Below are 20318 nucleotides of genomic sequence, written 5' to 3'. Positions count from 1 at the left end.
ACTTAGTTTGGCTTGGGATGTGAGAATCAACACCAGACTTTAGTCTACAAGACAACGGAATTGTTCCACTTTTAAAACATTCAACCCACTTAACTATCTACGTCTAAAATAATTTGTGCAGATTTGAATAACATTGCACTGTGGTTTAGTCATACCCAATACAAAAAGGTGAGATTAGATTTTGACCACAATTTAAAAAGGTAATAGGATATAAAAGGATCAATATTTTACAAGGGTTGGCAGAACCCAGAACCAAATAAAAAAAATAATTCTTCAGGTACGGAGTAGATTATGCAACTCATCCAGCCGGAACATCTTGAAAATGAAATGCTCCTGAGGGTGACAAACACCGGAATGTGGAGGAAATCCATCAAATCAAGAGCAGACAACTGAAATAGCCATTCATCCATGAGCAAGATGTTAACCCAAAGGCCACTCTAAGTATATGCTGTGCATTGGAAACAATAGCACTGCCTACAAACAGCTATGTCTATATGTTGCTGATACTTGAAAAGGGACATAGTACATATTATATTTTAGAAACAAGCTGTACTGTGAAGTTTTATATTTATACACTGAGAAACACAGACTCGAGGCCAAATGTATATGGTATATTACCTGCCCCTTATCTTTCTTTGTAAAGCACTTTGTTTATCAGCACTTCCTGCTGCCTATTAATTGGCCAGTTTCTATACCATCTTACCATCCTGGCTGTTTTACAGATCTTCATTATGGAATGCTATTGAGTGCTTCACTGTATTGAACGCAGACATGGCCAATCACTCTACCTTGATCTATTTCCTTGATCACTCGGATACAGAACATCATTCAGTTTATCTACCAATTATTTTCCCTTGCGAGGCTTTGTGACTAGATCCTGTCATATTCAACATTAGAGGATACAATAAAAAGAAGAGCAATTGCATATGCATTAAGCAATGAAGTTAGTGTCAATAAAATAAAGCTTTTTAAAGCTGGGATAACTTGGGGAGGCATCAGATTTGGGGATAAACACAGTCATTAAAAGTATCAAGTGGAAATAGATGGCATCCTGTGCAGGTTGCTTTAGAAATCACTAGGTAAAGGAAAGCAATATGGTAAAGTCTTAGTGGAAGGAATAGCTTGGTTTCTTAACAGGAAGAGCACTCTAAGTAGCAGTGGATGCTGACCAACCTTAATCATCTGACTGGTCATCAATGTACCATGGTAAGAGGTTCCTGAAAGGCATGAACTGGCGGTGCCATATACTTGTATTCTAGTCTTAAGAGATGGGTCTTCATTCAAACCTTGATACAGTCTCCTTCTTGTCCTGTTAGAAATGGGGGTCTCTAGTTGGCAGAGATAGGTACCTTTGTCCAAATATCGCCCTTGCTTCTAGTCAGGCTAAGGGGGATACACACTTTAGATAACCCCTGCCCACCCCCTGGGTAGCTTGGCATGAGCAGACAGGCTTATCCTAAAGGCAATGTGTAAAGTGTTTGTACTCAAAACATACAGTAATACAGTGATAACACCACAAATGGACACCCCACCAGTTTAGAAAAATAAAGTATCTTTTTCTAAACTCAACAAGACCAAAACGACAAAAATCCAAAATACAAGTATTAAGAATATGACTTTAGAACAGTTATTGCAAAAATAAAGGTTGTAGAAAAAAATAGCTCCACCTGGGGCTATTGCGACACATTGTGACAGCAATAAATCCAAAGTACAACGCCGACCGCAAGGAGTGCAGCGTCGGGCACGGAGTCACATGGACCCCCAAACAAACAGTATCTTGGAAACGAAGTCTGTGACGATGCACGGCATCGTGGAAGTGAGGTGTCGGTGCCGAAGTCGAGGCCGGCTCCCTGGCTGCCACGGGGGAGGCAAGGCGTTGTGACGGCGAGGAGGCGATGTCTCGTGTCCGGGACAGGGGGAAGGCGGTTGTGTCTGCAGTGAGGGTCCGGTGACGATGCGAAGTCGGCGAGTTTGTGGAGTCACCTTTGGCGGTTATTGGCGCCACGATAACAGGATGCAGGCGCTGGCGGTGTCGGTGCGAGCACTGGCGTCGGACACAGTTGATAACTACAGGCATCGGAGCTCCGGTGCAGGCTGGATGGTGCGTCGTTCACTTCACAAGCGGTGCCCCGGCTTCAGTGCAGTTTGCTGTGTCACGGCGGCGTCACTGACGGTGTCGGAAACAGGTTTCCTTACTTCTTTCAAGTTGCTTCCAGCTGCCAACAGCAGGAAAAACCTCAAGAGGCCCAAAACTGGAATAGGCACCTGCTGGCAGGTCAGAACTCTCCACAATAGAGTTCAGGGGAGCTGGGGGTGAAGTCTTTGTGGCCCTGAGACTTCAGAACAGGAGGCCAGCACACACAGGCTCTTGGAGGTCTTCTTCAAGCAGGTTCGAAGCAAAGTTCCAGTCTTTGTCCTCTCCTTTGCCTAAACAGCAACTGCAGGCCAACCGCACACACCACGCAGCAAAGGGGCAGTACTCCTCACAGCTGTTCAGATTTTCTCCTTTGCAGAGGATCCTCTTGAGCCCAGAAGTAATCTAAAGTTCTGGGGTTTTTGGTCTAATACTTATACCCCAAAATGTCTTGGTTCTCTTGATGCAAGGGTCTCTGAGCCCAGCCCAAACAAGTTCTGTCCTCACTGGTGCAGTATGACCACAGGGGGTGGATGCAGCATTGTGCAAGGAAGACAGGCCCTATTCAGGTGCAAGGAAATCTCCTCCAACTACTCTAAATGCAGCCAATCCCCATTCAGCTCAGCACCGAGTCATCCAGGAAGGGTCAGGCACAACTCAACCCCTCCAGTGGCTGTCTACAGTGAATGCACATCCCCAGTCCCTGTCACTCCAAAACCAGACATTCCATACACAAACAGACAGAGGCACACAGACTGGTAAACAAGAAAATGCCTACTTTCTAAAAGTGGCATTTTCAAACACACAATTTAAAAACCATCTTTATTTTAAAAAATGTGTTATTCAATTCTGAGTTCAGAGAGCCTAAACTTTATTTTTCTATTGTGTCCCAATGGGAAGTTATATTTGTACGATGTTACAAAGCATTTCCCATTCTATCCTATGAGGCAAGATAGCCTTTCAACAGTGAAAAATGAAATTGGCATAATTTCACTTTAAGGACATGTCACACACAGCAGTACATGCCCTACCTTTCACATACACTGCACCCTGCCCAGGGGGGTACCTTGGGCCTACCATAAGGGTGCCCTGTTGTAAGAAGAGGGGAGGTTAGGGACTGGCGAGTAGCTGCACTTGCCAAGTCGACATGGCAGTTAACAACTGCACACAGACACTGCAGTGGTAGGTCTGAGGTACCTTTTCAGGGCTACTCATGTGGGTGGCACAATCCGTGCTGCAGGCCCACTAGTAGCATTTGATTTACAGGCCCTTGCACACTTCAGTGCGCTTTACTAGGGATTTACCAGTAAATCAAGTATGCCAATCGGGGAGAATCAATTGTAACAACAATTTACACAGGGAGCACTTGCACTTTCACACTGATCAGCAGTGGCAAAGTGCCAAAAGCATCTAAGCCAGCAAGAATAAAATCCAGCACGCATCACAAATATAGGAGGTAGAGGCAAAAAGTCAGGGGAAACCTCACCAAAGATGACAAGTGTAACATGTCCCAACAGTGTTGAGAGATTGTAACGGAGTGAGGAGCCCCAAACACAGAGAGCTTTGCCTTCAAACTGTTTGTGTTTGGTTGTTTGAATGAAAAAATTGTTTACAAAGGCTGATCTCAGATTTCAAAATGGGTGATAGCTCTGAAATACCTTGGAAAGTTATGGAGGGGTGTATCCAGGGAGCGCATTATGAGTTATGTAAAGATAAGATATATTTTTTTTTTATTAAAAAGCCAGTGGAGATAGTTCAGAGCAAGTGTGATGTGGTTGCAGTTCTTTCAGTTTGGAGAGGTCCCTTTCTTTTAATGATCCTTAAGCATTAGTAATCTGTTTAGGAAATCACTATTGCATGATTCTAAGCAATTCCTGTAGGTGAAAAATAGATGAATCGTTGTGAACGTTGCGCAGATGAGAGAAAGCACTTTTTTAGTGATGTAGAAAAGGGGGTGAAGGTGAGGTCAGTATCAAAATTACTGGCAAATTCTGTGCCCTTTTCATTGGAGCATCAAAGTGTGGGTCAATTAAATGCTGATAATGAAGATTCTATTTAGTAATATATCGGTGTTATGCCCCTTGAAACAGTCATTTTTACACCAACCAATGCTGCACTTCAGGTTTTTTGCTACATGATGATCAAACCCAGAGCCCTTTTCAAGCTTGAGAACGATGTGGTCATTGGATGTTTATTGGTGATGCCAGATGTATCGAGCATCAATCATACTGATAATGGGCTATGTTGGAATTGTAGACGATCATGGATGGTGCTGAATATTGAGGATCTCCACAAATGATTGGAGACATTTTAGAGTAAAGGATTCTAATATTAAAGGAGTGTTGTTTGGTGCATTAAAGATACAAAAAAAACAGATAATGTGCTAAATGTTGCAGTATTGCTGTACTAGGGCTGGGATATCCCCAAAGATGGACGAGCTGTCCTTTATTTAAAATCTGCATAAAATGAAATAAATGTACTTTCTGTTTGCTCTAGGCACCCAACATCATGTTGCAGTGCAGCGGAGATCATGTCGGTCCTCTTCTTCAACGTCATGAAGTACAAGCCTCAGGATCCCAGGAACCCCCACAATGATCGCTTTGTGATTTCCAAGGTACAAATCTGTCTGATGCAGAAGCGAGTGCTTTTGACTTGTTCCTACAGGCTGATTAAAGCTTTTGACACTCTTGTCACTAGAAGAATTCATTCCGCTTTGCTTTCCAGTAAAATTTTCATCTTTTTGCAGAAGTCTGACAATGCTAAACACACATTTTTGTATTATGTTGTCCAAAAGATCATTCAATGGCTCCAAAGTGGAAAGAAAACAAGTTTTAGGAGAGATCCTTTTCCCTTATGTAACTCCCAGATCTGTTTGACCGCATATGTGTTTGGAGGCGACTACTGAGGCTGTGAGTTCTGACTCGGGCTTTATGTATATTTAATTAAGGAATTAAAAGTGCACATGGGAAAGGGGCATATTTTTATCTATAAGCACACATCTGAAGGAGGGCCATGTTCATGAGTATACAAGCTCCTGCAGGGATGTGGAATTCCTATAGCCCGACGCCCAGGACATATTGTTTGGGGTCAAGGGCAACATGTTTTAATGTGCATTTTGTCCTTGGGACAAGCAGGCCCAACCCCCTGCAGCACAGACCCTTTGGCTGCCAGTTTGCAGTACCCCATTAAGGATCAGGGAAGGGCACTGCCTGCAGTTAAGTTAATATTTGTGTGGATATGTTAATGCTGTTCAAACTTGTTTTATGGTTCATTAATTGAAAGCCTTTATTATTAGAATGAGCGCTCTCAGTAAATGCAAGTTTTGACTGCACTACTGACAGTGGTTCCAGTATAAAAATGTGTACAAACGGTTTCAAAGTTTAGCAATATGAGGCTATGCATAATGCTCCGAGAATGCTCTCTGATTAGATGCAAATACTTGCAGAAGCTTGAAATCAAGATTAAATGATTCTTTGCTTTCAATATAAAATGTTACTAAAAAATGAAAGTAGGAAACATGTTTTTTTGCTACACTATAACATTTCAGGTACCATTTCTTTGCAGCATCATTTAGTAAAATGTGTTGATGCATGCAGTATTTCCCCAAAATATTCATATTAGAAAATCAGTGTAACCAGTTTCAATAAGATTTTGGGAAACATAAAAATAAACAAGCATTGGCAAAGCCAATAGGTCTGAAATGGTGGTCAGCTTTTTAGTTTTGGCAATGTGTGACTTGTGTTGGCATGGTTTTTGTAAAACATTATTGATGTGAGAGCTGCCGGACCCTCACCATTATAACAAACATTGGCAAAAGCAAAAATTGTTTTTGGTCTCAAAAAAGATCACACTGCCACATTAGTTACTGGCACTGAACAAAACTAATTGGTGTGCAGATATGCTCCTTGTGAAAGAGCAGAATGCTGTCACTCACCGTGAAGCCAGACGATACAGAGAGAGAGAGAGAAACTTTTAATAAACACAAAAGGTCATGTTTAACGCCAGACCAATTTAGGGGCCCAATTATTAAAGAAAGTCTCAAAAGTGCACCCTTGATATATGTCCTTGCATTAAGGGCAGCAATATGGCTTTCGTGAATTCACAAGAATTTACAGCAGTAGGGCAAGAGATAGTACTCCTAGAAAATATTTGTGAACTGCATTTTAGCATGAGCAAATATGAATGTGTAGATTTGCTCATGCGAAAACCTGAGTGTTTGCAGGTTTATTTTCCCTCCAACCACTTTTTTCCCCATTTCTGGAAGGTTTACTTCTGCCATTGTCAGGAGTAAATTTCCAACATTTCTCAATATTGGAAAAGATTAGAAAAGAGTTGTTGAAAACCCTTAAAACATGCAAGTTAGTAGGTTCGCACAGATTCAAAAGGACATTCCAACCCTTGAACTATTGTTTACCACTACCTTCAGTTCCAGTATGTAGATCTGCGGAAACGTAGCAACATAAAGGGACTGCTAGTATTCAAACACTACTATGGTATGAGCCCTGGCATAATCAGAGAGGCTATATAAGAGCTCTTATATAATGAGATTGCTGCCATAATTTGTCGCCGCACAACATGGAACCAATGGGACAAGTGGATTTTGTTACAGGACAAGTAGATTTATGAAGCAACCTGCCCCATGGACAAGTAGATATTTTAATAAATTCCACACCCCTGTCCTGTGTAATACTCTCAGCTCTTAAAATGAGCCCGGCCTCAAACTGACAATTGATTTAGGTTTAGAAGCAGAGCCATAGAGCACTGACTCTTCATGGAAAGGGAATTCCTTAGCCATCTTGGAAATGTGGTAAGTGTGCCGAACCTTAAACCAAACCCTCTTGAGTCTTTTTGAAATACAAAATGTTTTAGAATAGGGGAAGAGGACAGCTTTGGGAAAGACATGTTTTGAAGTCAGAAGATTATCCTTACAAAGAAAAATATATTTTCTGATTCAACTTCTGGGCTAATGGGTCTCTCTGTTTGCTCTTGAACCTCATCTGCCTTTGGTTGGATTCCAAGGTGCCTGGAGCCTGCAAGGTCCATGAGGCGAAGGGACAGTAGAGGCTGTAGTGAAGACCCACCTTATTTAACTCCTCTGTCAACCTTTTGCAGAGGGAGTAAGAAAATGTGCACATACTGGCCAGATGTTGTGCTTGGCCTTGACAAAAAGCCGGAGGATTGTTGCCTGATTCACAACATCCAAAGCCAGCAAATCGCCAAGTGCAGGATTCCTCTGAACCTTACATGAAGTCAGATTAAAGCTGCCAGTTGTCAAGTTTTACCGGTTGCGAACTTTGAGCATTTTCTGAAGCTCCATCAGTCACCTGAAACAGAGCTGCGACAACAGTTTAGGAAAGATTCAGCCTCCCCTTTCCACGCAAATATAGAATTTTTAGTGGAAATTGATATATCACTATAGGTGAAGAAAGTAACATTGTTGATGTAAAAACTAAATGTACCGAGCCTCTATCACATTCAAGTCATATTGATGATGGTGGCCCACTGATTAAGTAAAGTTGGATGAAGGTTCTTTATATAATTTTGAGTCGTTCGCTGCCCCGTTGACTCATTTGTAGCAGTGGGTCCTTAGTTTTCTGGCGATAGCAAACTCCCCTTTCCACTCAATTTCTATACACCATCCCCAGCGTCTGTGTACTCTGTTTGGCCTCAGCCTGTGCTCTTTACAACCCTGAGAGAATGGAGCTCCAGCAAACCAAAACATGAAGGATGGACCAAGAAAAGCAATCCAATGCATCTGACAATCTCATGCACTGGCCAGTGAGAGACCGCTGCTGTCTCTTCTTCATCCTTCTTCACCTTATCCCCTGATCGCATGTCTGAGCTCGCCGAGCCCTATGCAGATACCAACTGGAGTTGAAAGCCACTGGAGGAGACTGAACTGCACAAAAACATCAAAATTAAAAAGTTAAGTTTGATCAATTGTGCAAATCCCTAAGCCTAATATATCTAAGTGCACTTGCAAGTCGGCCTAACCGTTGCCCTTTAAAAAGAGCCTTTAGGCTTTTGTCAGGCATTTCCACTATTTTTCACAAACATTTATTGGTTTTTTAAACATTTGTGATAACATCTATAATAATAGTTGACCACATCAACATTATTTCAGAGTGACCAAATCTATTTTGTTATGGTTTTACTTCTTCAATTTTTATTGATCTTTCTTGTAATAGATACATATTTTTTTCTTCTGAAAATAGTTTCTAACTTAAAATTAATTTTAATTGCTGGGGTCTTGCACATCCTTGCACCAAACAATAACAAGGAGATTTTAAACCCTTATGGGCAGCCTGTTGGGTCTGCTGAGTCCAAGCCTCCTCCCTTCAGCAGAGAACCACCCACTTTATTTAGAGAGCCCCGCTGTGTTGTGGGATCTCACTGTTCACACCCTTGAATGCAAAAATGTAGTGTGTCACAGACGGCACATCACAATGGCACATGCCAGATAATCATTTTATGACAGCACAGAAAATGTCATACTACCTTTTTCCTTCTGTAAAGTATTTTCTCTTGTCCAGGATAATTACTGGTACATTATTTTCTTAGCATACTTCCCAAGTGGATCAGAGGACCAATCATTTTTTTTTCTTCGTTTGCACTACAGGTTTTCGGTCTCCCTGAAGTAGAGTCCCACTTTATCTCCATGCATGCATGCCTCTGAGGGCTGGCTCGCTGTGTGCAATGATTACACCAATAGGATTTCCTTAGTTGATTCATATTAGAAATGTGTGAGCTGGGTTGGAGAGATACTGATCAGCTCTGCAATTTTTAAAGAGCTTTAAACATAATCTTAGTGGGGAGAATGGATCCGTTTAAATGTTGTGGGTTTACATCTCTTGAAGATCGGTTCTTGATTCTGTGACAATCCTATGCCAGAGAAGTCACTACAGGGTGCCCCCATACATCCACTTAAGTGCTGTTCGATGAGGCTGCTTTATGTTGCTCTGGTGAATGGCAGCTGTACATCAGAGATTTCAAAGGTAAATTATGACTGCCTATTAAAAGATTAAAGGTTTAGACCTGTCCTCATGTGACGCTTTATTTCCAGGTGTATGGCCTAGGTTTGAGAAGATGGAACTGGTCCTGCAGAAGTCTACCGGGTTGAAACTTTTTTGCTGTGTTGCGTTTTCCCAGCATATGCAGTGTCCGGGGCAACCAAGGGAAAAAGGGTGCTGGGATTTCCTGCTAACTAGGACTCTAGATACTAGGGCCCAGATTTACAAACATTTTACAAAAGTAAAGCAAACCAGCTCAAAAGGATTTTTCTTGAATTTACTTTACTAGTTTTGTGCTGGAAAGTTGTTTGATAGTAATGCATAGCAGCACAATGGATCAACTGAGTGTTCCATGGGTGATACATGGGCGTTCTCATGCAGCCACCCATGGATTTTGACCTAAAACTCTATCTACTAACAATAGTAGACAGGGGTTTTCACCAAAAACTAATGCCACTTTGATGCATGTATTAAAAGGGGAAATGCTTTTATTTATCATAACTTTTCCCACTTCACATGTGTGCTTCTCTGTACAGCACATTCCCAAGTGGGAAATGTTTTAAAGTATATCTGGGCATAGTATTTTGTAATGGAGGGGTGCCCTTCCAGTACAAAACCTATGCTAGACTCATGCCGGCGCCTTTTCACTATGGTGTAAAGGTGTGTGCGTGCTCCTCAGCAGCAGGATTCTACGCCAGCTCTAGGAAAGACCAGGATAGTGCCGTATATAGATATGGCGTTTTCCTGCTCTCTCTCCCTGTCTCACAATGCAAAGTAGCAAGTTTGGGTGCTGTACTGGGTTCCGTGACTTTTTTGTACATCTGGGTGTCAATATTCGAACATGGTTGTCTTTCTAAGCCTCCTTGACCGTCCATATAGACACAGAGGAGCAGGCACAGCCAGGCTCAATGAAGGTAGTGAATGGTGAATCGGAGTCAGTACAACACAATTATCACAGCTGCTAAAGATGTGAATTACAAGCTAGAGCTGTGAGTGCACAACACTTTATCGCATAACATAAACATATTTAAGATACAAATGGAATCCTATAATACTTCTAATGAACACAAAGCACCATACATAATAAAAGTGTAACGCTACACAAGAGAGTGATCGGAATCAGGGCCCCTGGCAGAAAGCACTGCATTGTGCTCACTATTATCTATTCGCAATCACTAAATGATCGTGAATACCAGAACAATCCTGAAAACAAAAAAACAACACAAAAGCACTGCAGTTGTTAGAATGGCTCAAGCACAGTTGACAAAAGTGTGCTGTTCATATTTGTTTTATAATTGTGATACAGCTCTCCAAAATGGAGGATCACAAGCCTGCGGTCAAGCCTGCGTCTTGCCACTTACAGTTCAGGTTGTTGCTGCTCGCAAACGCTGAAAGGAGACTGGAGTCCAGTGAGCACAGTGACAATTGAAAATGCAGTGTGTCAGTGTCCTGCAATGCAGTATCAGTGTCCTGCAACGCAGTGTGCCAGTGTCCTGCAATGCAGTGTGTCAGTGTCCTGCAATGCAGTGTGTCAGTGTCCTGCAACGCAGTGTGTCAGTGTCCTGCAACGCAGTGTGTCGGTGTCCTGCGACGCAGTGTGTCAGTGTCCTGCGGCGCACTGTGTCCGTGTCCTGCGGCGCACTGTGTCCGTGTCCTGCAACGCTGTGTGTCCGTGTCCTGCAATGCAGTGTGTCCGTGTCCTGCAATGCAGTGTGTCAGTGTCCTGCAATGCAGTGTGTCAGTGTCCTGCAATGCAGTGTGTCAGTGTCCTGCAATGCAGTGTGTCATTGTCCTGCAATGCAGTGTGTCATTGTCCTGCAACGCAGTGTGTCAGTGTCCTGCAACGCAGTGTGTCAGTGTCCTGCAACGCAGTGTGTCAGTGTCCTGCAACGCAGTGTGTCAGTGTCCTGCAACGCAGTGTGTCCTTGTCCTGCAACGCAGTGTGTCCTTGTCCTGCATCGCAGTGTGTCCGTGTCCTGCAACGCAGTGTGTCCGTGTCCTGCAACGCAGTGTGTCAGTGTCCTGCAACGCAGACTGTGCAATGCAGAGTGTCAGCGTCCTGTAGCGCAGAGTGTCAGCGTCCTGTAGCGCAGAGTGTCAGCGTCCTGTAGCGCAGAGTGTCAGCGTCCTGTAGCGCAGAGTGTCAGCGTCCTGTAGCGCAGAGTGTCAGCGTCCTGTAGCGCAGAGTGTCGGCGTCCTGTAGCGCAGAGTGTCGGCGTCCTGTAGCGCAGAGTGTCGGCGTCCTGTAGCGCAGAGTGTCGGCGTCCTGTAGCGCAGAGTGTCGGCGTCCTGTAGCGCAGAGTGTCGGCGTCCTGTAGCGCAGAGTGTCGGCGTCCTGTAGCGCAGAGTGTCGGCGTCCTGTAGCGCAGAGTGTCGGCGTCCTGTAGCGCAGAGTGTCGGCGTCCTGTAGCGCAGAGTGTCGGCGTCCTGTAGCGCAGAGTGTCGGCGTCCTGTAGCGCAGAGTGTCGGCGTCCTGTAGCGCAGAGTGTCGGCGTCCTGTAGCGCAGAGTGTCGGCGTCCTGTAGCGCAGAGTGTCAGCGTCCTGTAGCGCAGAGTGTCAGCGTCCTGTAGCGCAGAGTGTCAGCGTCCTGTAGCGCAGAGTGTCGGCGTCCTGTAGCGCAGAGTGTCGGCGTCCTGTAGCGCAGAGTGTCGGCGTCCTGTAGCGCAGAGTGTCGGCGTCCTGTAGCGCAGAGTGTCGGCGTCCTGTAGCGCAGAGTGTCGGCGTCCTGTAGCGCAGAGTGTCGGCGTCCTGTAGCGCAGAGTGTCGGCGTCCTGTAGCGCAGAGTGTCGGCGTCCTGTAGCGCAGAGTGTCGGCGTCCTGTAGCGCAGAGTGTCGGCGTCCTGCAGCGCAGAGTGTCGGCGTCCTGCAGCGCAGAGTGTCGGCGTCCTGCAGCGCAGAGTGTCGGCGTCCTGCAGCGCAGTGTGTCGGCGTCCTGCAGCGCAGTGTGTCGGCGTCCTGCAACGCAGTGTGTCGGCGTCCTGCAACGCAGTGTGTCGGCGTCCTGCAACGCAGTGTGTCGACGTCCTGCAACGCAGTGTGTCGACGTCCTGCAACGCAGTGTGTCGGTGTCCTGCAACGCAGTGTGTCAGTGTCCTGCAACGCAGAGTGGCCGTGTTGCAGAGTCTGGGAGAGCGAGTAACTTTATCTGGAAAGATGAACCTATCTCCTGGTTCTAAGCTTAGGGGTTCGTCCCTTTTAGTGAAGCCACCGGGGCCCGCCGACCCCTACTTACAGGGATCCCACCTCGGTGCACATTTGAACCCACAGCCTTTCGTGAAAGTTGTTCTCCCACGTCACGCAGAGCGGACCCCTTGACCTTCACAGGGTCCATTTCAAGGACCTCTTTGGTGGGCACAGCCCGCAAGACTGACCCCACAGCATGCTCTTACCCTTCTGAGCACCAAGGCGTTTGGCAAAGATCCTCGTGTCTGCTCTGTGGTGGGATGACGTGAACCTCTCCATACATGTGGCACCGAAGTGAAGCTGTTAAAAGCGGTCTCAGAATATCACAGTCTGATAAGGAACATTTAAGACACAGTCACTGTTCTCACAGTAATGTACAGGGCTCCTTTGCTTTTTAGCTAGGTTTGCGCTATATAAATAACGCGTTCGCACACACACACACACACGCACACTTGCATACACACATACATACACGCACATTTACATACGCACATACATATACACATAGATACACATATACATACATACACACATACATAGACACATATAGATACACATATACATACTTACACACTTGCATATACATACATACATACATGACAAACAGCTGTATTCCCTGCGTGGGGTTTTATTAGTTCTAGAATGCTGTGTTGTGAGAGCCTCGGCCTCCTCTTCAGAGAAGGCAGCATTCGTCCTTCTTGCCCGGAGTTAGACAAAACACACACAGCTGCTCTTGAGACAAAAGCTTGCAGCCCACACTGTGACTGTGAGAACCTTGGTGATGTTGAGCTGTGTGAGCGCAGGTTGTTTTCTCACCGTGTCTTCTCTTCTCAGGGTCACGCAGCCCCCGTCTTGTATGCCGCCTGGGCAGAGGCCGGGTTCCTGCCAGAAGAGGAACTGCTGAACCTGAGGAAACTGGATTCCATCTTAGAAGGCCACCCTGTGCCCGTGAGTATTGTGGCCCGCCTGTGCTTGCACTGATGTCTCCCACCCTGATGGGAATAGACCTCATGCATGTTGTGTTAGAAGCTGCAAGAGGCTCATTCCAAACCAGTGGCGTCGCGTGGACGTCCGAATGCATGTCTGCCAGTTCCAAGGGTTCAGGTTGGACGCTCCCATTGAAATAGGGTTTTTATTCTGATTCATTATTTAGTTATGGTGACCTAGACAGTAACATGGTATGCAAGAACATGTCTGGAAAGGCCTGACTTTATCTGAACCATTTGCAATTGACTAGAGCTGCATTCCATTCCACGATGTTTAGCTTGTCTGTACCGTCCGAAGCTGAAACATATCCGGGGTTGTTTGTGTGTCCCTTTAGAAGCGGTGTGTCTGGACTGTCCAGAATGGGGCGTGGCCAAGGTTGTTTTGCATATGGGTGGTTCCCTTCTGTAATCGCACAGTCAAGCTAAATGTGATGGAATTGAATGTGCTCACTGTAATTGCCAGTGATTCCGATTGAGTCACTGTTTTCCAAGCATCACATTTATAAGTCTAGGTTGCACTGCGGAGATGTGGCTCACTTCCTCCAATTTCACATTTGGGGTTAAGCTCCTTTAACAGCGGATATAAACTGGCCCCTGCAGCCACTACTGGGGGTTCCAGATAATTCAAGGAGGCTCCATTCAGCCTAAACTCATAGCATGTTTCTGAGATATAGGAGACCCTTCATCACATTCTGCAGGGGGCCCCATCATTTTTATTACGCCGGCAGCATCGCTACTCTGGTACTGCCTGGTACCTGTTCTCACTGTTTAAGAGAGCGGCTGGTTTTCCCCAACACCTCCATATCTCAGTGAATACATATTTGCTTTGTATGAATCCAGGGTGTGGTGATATTAGATTAACGGCTTTGTGCCTAAAGCAGCGCCCTGGCATGCCCTCAGTGCCCCGCCCTTGGCGCGAAGTGAAACGCTTGTGCATTTACAGCCAACTCAACGATTGAATTCATGTGCACCGACTTGTTGAGGCAGAGAGGGTGGATGAAAAAGCCTTTTACGTTTGTTTTTTTAGGTTCCTACTTTATCCCAATGTGTCGGCACTCAGAAAGGACATATTTTCAGTATTTTCTCGAAGTTGTTAGTGTACAGTTGTCTCCTTTGCACTCAATGATGTATGGCTTTCATTTACTCGGCAGCCAGGTGATTGCTATATAAATATTAGCGCATAAATATTTTTTTTTCTAAAGCTGTACCTGAGCTTTAGGAAAGAGTACTAGCTCAGTGTGTTTGTAAAACAGTGGCATGGAATGACAAAGGGCCCGATTCACAGAACTAATTTAAGACAAAATCCTAAACTTACTACTTTTGGTATTCACAGAAGTTAGGATTTTGTCTTAAGTTTGTCTAAGACAGACTTAAGACAGACTTAAGTTAGGATTTTGTCTTAAGTCTGTCTTAAGTTTGTCTTAAGTTTGTCTTAAGACAAATTTAAGACAAAATCCTAACTTCTGTGAATACCAAAAGTAGTACGTTTAGGATTTTGTCTTAAGTTAGTTCTGTGAATCGGCCCCAAAGTGTTTTTCTAGGTGACAAGTGTGAAAGAATAGAAAACAAGTGTTGCATTAAAAATATAAAATTCTTTTCCACAGCGCATTGCTTGACGTTTTTATGTAGTGCAAAGTGAACGTATTTGTAATAACCAGTTTAATGGTACGCCGTGTCTTAACCTTGAAGTGAAGAAGGGCTGAATGGGCCCTGCTGGAATCCAAACACAAAAACTGCAGGCCACAGAAGATGTCAGCAGCGAGAGCCTAACTCAACTGGCGCCTTGCCAGCTTGGCAGGCTTTGCATGAATCTCTACTAAATCTTCTCTGCTAGGTAGCGATATATGTTTTTTCCTTCGGTTGCTACTCCCAGTTCTTGAAAGGTCTGCTCTACATAATAAGAGAATTGTTCTATTTTTCAGCCCTTTCTGTAGCGTAAGGATTTAGGCTCGTTCTTAGGGTTAGTGAATTTTAGGCATGGGCTTAGCCAATACCTTTTTGTTTTTAATAAAATTATATATACTATACATACTTACTTGGAAGGAATTTCGGTGAGCCCTCTTCATCCTTTGGTCTTCTGTAGCGCCATTCACATTTTGCTTCCATCCAGCATAGCATACAGTCATATTGCGTGGGGTACAGGGTCACCCCACTTCAACCAATGGCTTAGCTGACTGTGATTGAGGGCATTGTTCTCTTGCACAATAAGCATATCTGCACAATAGTAGTGATTCACCTCCAGTGACTACTCGGGCAATGTGTGCTTTTCCTTTAAATAATAGTTTTATTGTGTGGTTTAGGCATTGTTTGTTTTCATACACTGCTTGCCTTCATATAAAAACCATTCACAAACAAACCAAGCATTGGCAGAACCAAAAGGTCAGAAGCTAATGTCAGACTAATTGCCTTTGCCAAGGCGTGTTATCTTCTTGGACCCAGTACTCCTAGCATGCTATCTTCTTGTTAAGTCCCATTGAAGGGAATATAGTACATTACAAAGCGCTCTATTACATCCCGTGCTTTTACAACGCGGTTGTTACAACAACTGTGTTATTACTATGCAATGAATTTACATCGCAAGTCATTACAACGACTTGCAGTAGGGGGCGCGCTGGACTTAGGAATAGTATTATTTACTATTCCTACTCCAGCAACAGTAGGGAAGGTGTTGGAATTCATTTCCAATGCCTCATCGCCCCCTACTGCAAGTCGCTGTAATGACTTGCAATGTAAATGCATCATGTACTAACAACGCGGTTGTTGCAACAACCACGTTGTAATAGTACTTTGATGTAATGACAGCGTTGTAAACGCTGGTTCCCCATTAAAGGCTCCTTTGCTGTTAAGGTGTGCTGTCGATGAGTGCAAGATCTTCCTGGGCATGGTATAGTGTTCTAGGTTTTGTGTGTTCATTGGACCTAAGCCCAGGTAAGCCGTGAATAAGCAGAGGACTGTGAACTTGGGCCTTAGGTTCACCTGGACCTTAATGTTTTTTTCCTTGAGTTCAGCCACTCCGGTGGCCTAATTTTGAAGATTTTGCAGCCTCTCAATGAGTCTTCTTGGGTGCCCAGTGAAGACGATGTTGCATTATTCCAGTTTTGCTATCACCAAGGCTCACGTCAGCTCAGTTCGGGGCAGTTTCAGTGCTGGCAGAGCTGGAAGTTGATTCCCTTAACTACCACTTTGACTTCAGGCTCTAATAAGAGCTCTGTGTCGAATGCAAAGTCCAAGTTCCTTACCCTCAGTGAGGTGGCTCCTAAAGTTAAGGAAATGTCTACAAGGGGCACTCATCCCCCGTGAAACAAAACACACCATGTAGGCTGATGAACCCCATTGACTAAGAACCTTAAAATGACTGTGGGCGACTGCAGCAGTATTGTATGTAAAGTGGTGGAGAGTTGAGTGGTTTAAGCTGGTAAAAAGTAACAGCTTATGAGCTGACTTCAGTAGGCAGAGGACTGCAGCAAGACAACTCCTGATGCACCCAGAAGTGTCAGTCCACTCTGAGCATATAACTGGAGATCAGGTCTGGCCTGGATGGATGAGAATGACAAAGGGAGGTTTCATCTCTTGCCTGCACTGTACAGCAATCTCTCCATTTCCATGAGCCTTTGGTTTCTAACTGGGGCTAAAACCGCTTCGGAGACACTGCTAGTAGGAAGGTATTCTCATTCTCTGACAGAGCACGTCCAAATCCACTCTGCTTCCTTCGTCACCAACAAATGCAACTATTGGTGGAGCTAAAGTCTGATGAGTGCTTTCAAAGTGGTTTGAATGTCTTCTTTACTTCCTTATGCGGGCCTGTTCTGTACATCTTTGCCTTCCTTCCTCCTGTTTTGTCTTCCTTGCCCCAACCGAACAGATGTGCCACCTTAAACACCAAATAAACCAGGCTCAAAACTTTACAAATTTACGTCTACTTTGAACTGAAGTTTCTCGGCTATAGCCTGGCTCCCTTGTAGCCTCTTGCAAGCTTGGTCAGAAGGGAGATTTATTCAATATATTCAAGATCTTGCCATTCATAGTCTGCACGTGGGAATGAGTGAACCATTTTCTCCAAGATTGATGTGTGAGCATTTGAAGTGTGTGCTGCTCTTGGAAGACCCAAGTAGGCAAGAAATGTTGGCAGGTCAGTTCAATGCCTCTGTAAAGTTTGCAAGTGCTCTTAGCAGCCATCCAAATCCTGGAGCTTTAATGTTTATCATAACCTCCAGGTGAGGGCAGGTTGCCAGAGGGCAGTACAGCTTTATTTAAGCACTTCCCGAAGGGCAAGCTTCCTTCCACATGGCTGTGAAAATTGTTTCCTTCATTTTCAAAGACCTTCTGGAAAGGGCATTCCCTCATGAAAGAATTACAAATTATGTAATCCCACGTCACTATCTGCAATAGACCACATTTTATTTTTGCTTTAGAGACAAGAATTTACTGACGTGGCAACTGGATCTCTGGGACAAGGCCTTGGCGCCGCCTGTGGGATGGCCTACACCGGCAAATATTTCGACAAAGCCAGGTAATTAATATTATATAAATACTTTGTGTACTTGTGGTTTGTTTCATGATTCAGGGTCTTGGGTTGAATTAGTCTACTGAGTTGTTCACTGTAATCAACCCTAGCATAAACCTTAACCCATACCTTCTAGGAAATATACTCAAAAGAAAGTTATAAATTGTACCACAAATATTGTGTAGCAACGAAGATTTTAGATAACTCCAGCAAATTGTAGCTCTGTGCGTTGAAACCTAAATACACACTAGAGTACTTGCTTAATATGTAGCGATCTTTTTCCTGTGTCTCCAGACTTCTCGTATGTTGTGTCTCAATCGTTTCCTTCCTTGCGGTTTGTTGCCAAATAGTGTTTCAGTCTTGCATACCCTGTTGTTTTTCAACACAACTCATTGCAGTTTGAGGAACATCAAAGGCAACGTTCAGGAGGAGGCTCAGAACATTGTTCTCTATGGGCATTTCACCTCTTCGGTTTGCAGCAGACATCGAGTCACACTTTCTGATGTTCTGTGCATAGGCGAAAAATATCTTTTCGCCGTGACAAACTGTACAGGACTCCTAAATGAAAAATGTGCCCGTAACTCTCTACATTAATACAGGGACACAGCAGCACCCTCTATTTTTACAGAACCGTATGTGTGCGTATATATGTATATATATAAAATTGCCATTTACTGAAATGCGTATGTTAAAGCAGAAATAAATGCATGACCTAGGCAGCGCATAAACCGAGCATGTGCAAACAGCAGCAGTTCTCTCCGATGGTGGAACACAACATAACTTTCTCATATTACAGGATTGTATGTACAAGTTGACCAGGACACCCATTTAACTCATCTCCATCTCAGTGCACATTTGGCTCATGGACTTTCATAAGCCAAGTCCTTGCATAGAACTGAGTACTCTGTCTGTCAGAAGTGACTCTGGCCTTCCTGGCCGCAAGAGTAAAGAGACATGATGTGATGCTCCGCATCACAGCACGTGGGAGTCTCCTGCGGCTTGATGTTCTCCCAGTATCCGCAGTGTGCCACCACAATGATTAGCTGCAACCTTTGTTTTGACTTCTTACCTCACTTGGAAAAGCATTCCCATCTCCCAAGCGCATGTTTTTCTGCTGTAATTTAGACCTATGTAAAAACAACATTGCTTCAGAAGTGCCATGGCTATTCTGTATGAATCTTGTGCCAAAATCACTGTTGAAAAATCTTCAAATTAAGAGGAAGTTTTTTCACCTGCTGGATCAAATAAAGGGAAACATTGAGAGCCAAATCAACAGGTCTGTCCTCCAAGTGAATTGGAGTTTTGGGGCCTCATGTAGGTAGCCAAATACCGGTCGGTAACGGCCGATTTTCGGTAATTATACCGTTACCGACCGGTATTTTGGCTTTTGAGATGTAGGGGGAGAATTTCTGTATTCGGAATTTACCGAATCGGTAAAATTACCGATTCGGTAATTTTACCGATTCGGTAAATTCCGAATACAGAAATGAGATGTAGGGGGACTGTGTGGTGTGTGTGGGGATTCGTTATTTACCACCAACTAATAGTTGGTGGTAAATGACGAATATGTGTGTAAATGCAATATTTTGCCCATAGATGTGTGCAATGTGGCAGACACACATGCCCTCAGGGCATGTATGTGTGCCACATGTGCACACATGGCCGAATCAGGGGTGCAACAGGGTGTCAATGTGACACCCTGCCACCCTTGCATGTGCTCCCCCATTACCGAATCGGTATTTACCGATTCGGTAATGAGGCATACCTTCCCATCAATGGGAAGGTATGCCTCATTACCGAATCGGTAAATACCGATTCGGTAATTACCGAATTTTTCCGAATCGGTAATATTTACCGACCAATTACCTACATAGCATTTACCACTTCATAAATACCGAATCGGTATGATTCGGTATTTATGAAGTGGTAAATGCCAGCCCACCTACATAAGGCCCTTGGTATCAACCACTTATTCACACTGGAACTCTGAATATCTTTCATTGATTTAATCCATGCAATGTATTATTTGAATGGGTTTACACCATTTTAAAGGGAGCAACAGAAGACTTTGTCAAAGTAATTTTGATAATTAAAATCACAGACAACTAGACAAGATGAATATATTTTCATAACCGAAAGTAAAGTTTATAAGTGAATTCCACTTAAGGAAGAGACCTGCGCATATGGAACTCCACCCAGCAGGAGCCGCATGAAAAAAGTTTTGCCCTTACTTAGTTTGATGTATAATCTTTTGGAAAACTAGGCTTTTAGCCTGAGAAGATTAGCCGTTTTGTCAGCTCAATGTGATTGCAAGTGTATGGCAATTGTAGCCTCAGTATGTATGCATGGTGGTATTTCACCGTGGGCATTCTCCCTTAGTGGATCGGTTGATGGTGACTGATCTCCACAGCAAATTCCTTCTCCTGAGCGCTCGCCTCTGATTTGGGTAACCATGCCTCGAGCACTTGCTTGATCAGGATTCATACAAACTGAACTACAA

At 44.2% G+C, this 20318-nt stretch overlaps 1 protein-coding gene across 1 annotated transcript in view; it reads left to right on the top strand.

Annotated features, from left to right (window-relative positions):
* TKT (transketolase) overlaps nt 1-20318 on the top strand; it is a 99854-nt gene that overhangs the window by 20937 nt on the left and 58599 nt on the right. Inside the window, exons 2-4 of the mRNA XM_085624622.1 lie at nt 4631-4748; nt 13163-13276; nt 17727-17824. Coding sequence (XP_085480748.1) covers nt 4631-4748; nt 13163-13276; nt 17727-17824 — 330 coding nt within the window. The remainder of the gene's footprint in view (nt 1-4630; nt 4749-13162; nt 13277-17726; nt 17825-20318) is intronic.

This window comes from Triturus cristatus, chromosome 9 (assembly GCF_964204655.1).
Source record: "Triturus cristatus chromosome 9, aTriCri1.1, whole genome shotgun sequence".
Taxonomy (NCBI): domain Eukaryota; kingdom Metazoa; phylum Chordata; class Amphibia; order Caudata; family Salamandridae; genus Triturus; species Triturus cristatus.
Note: the sequence above shows the minus strand (reverse complement) of the source record. Positions and strands in the feature narration are given on the sequence as shown.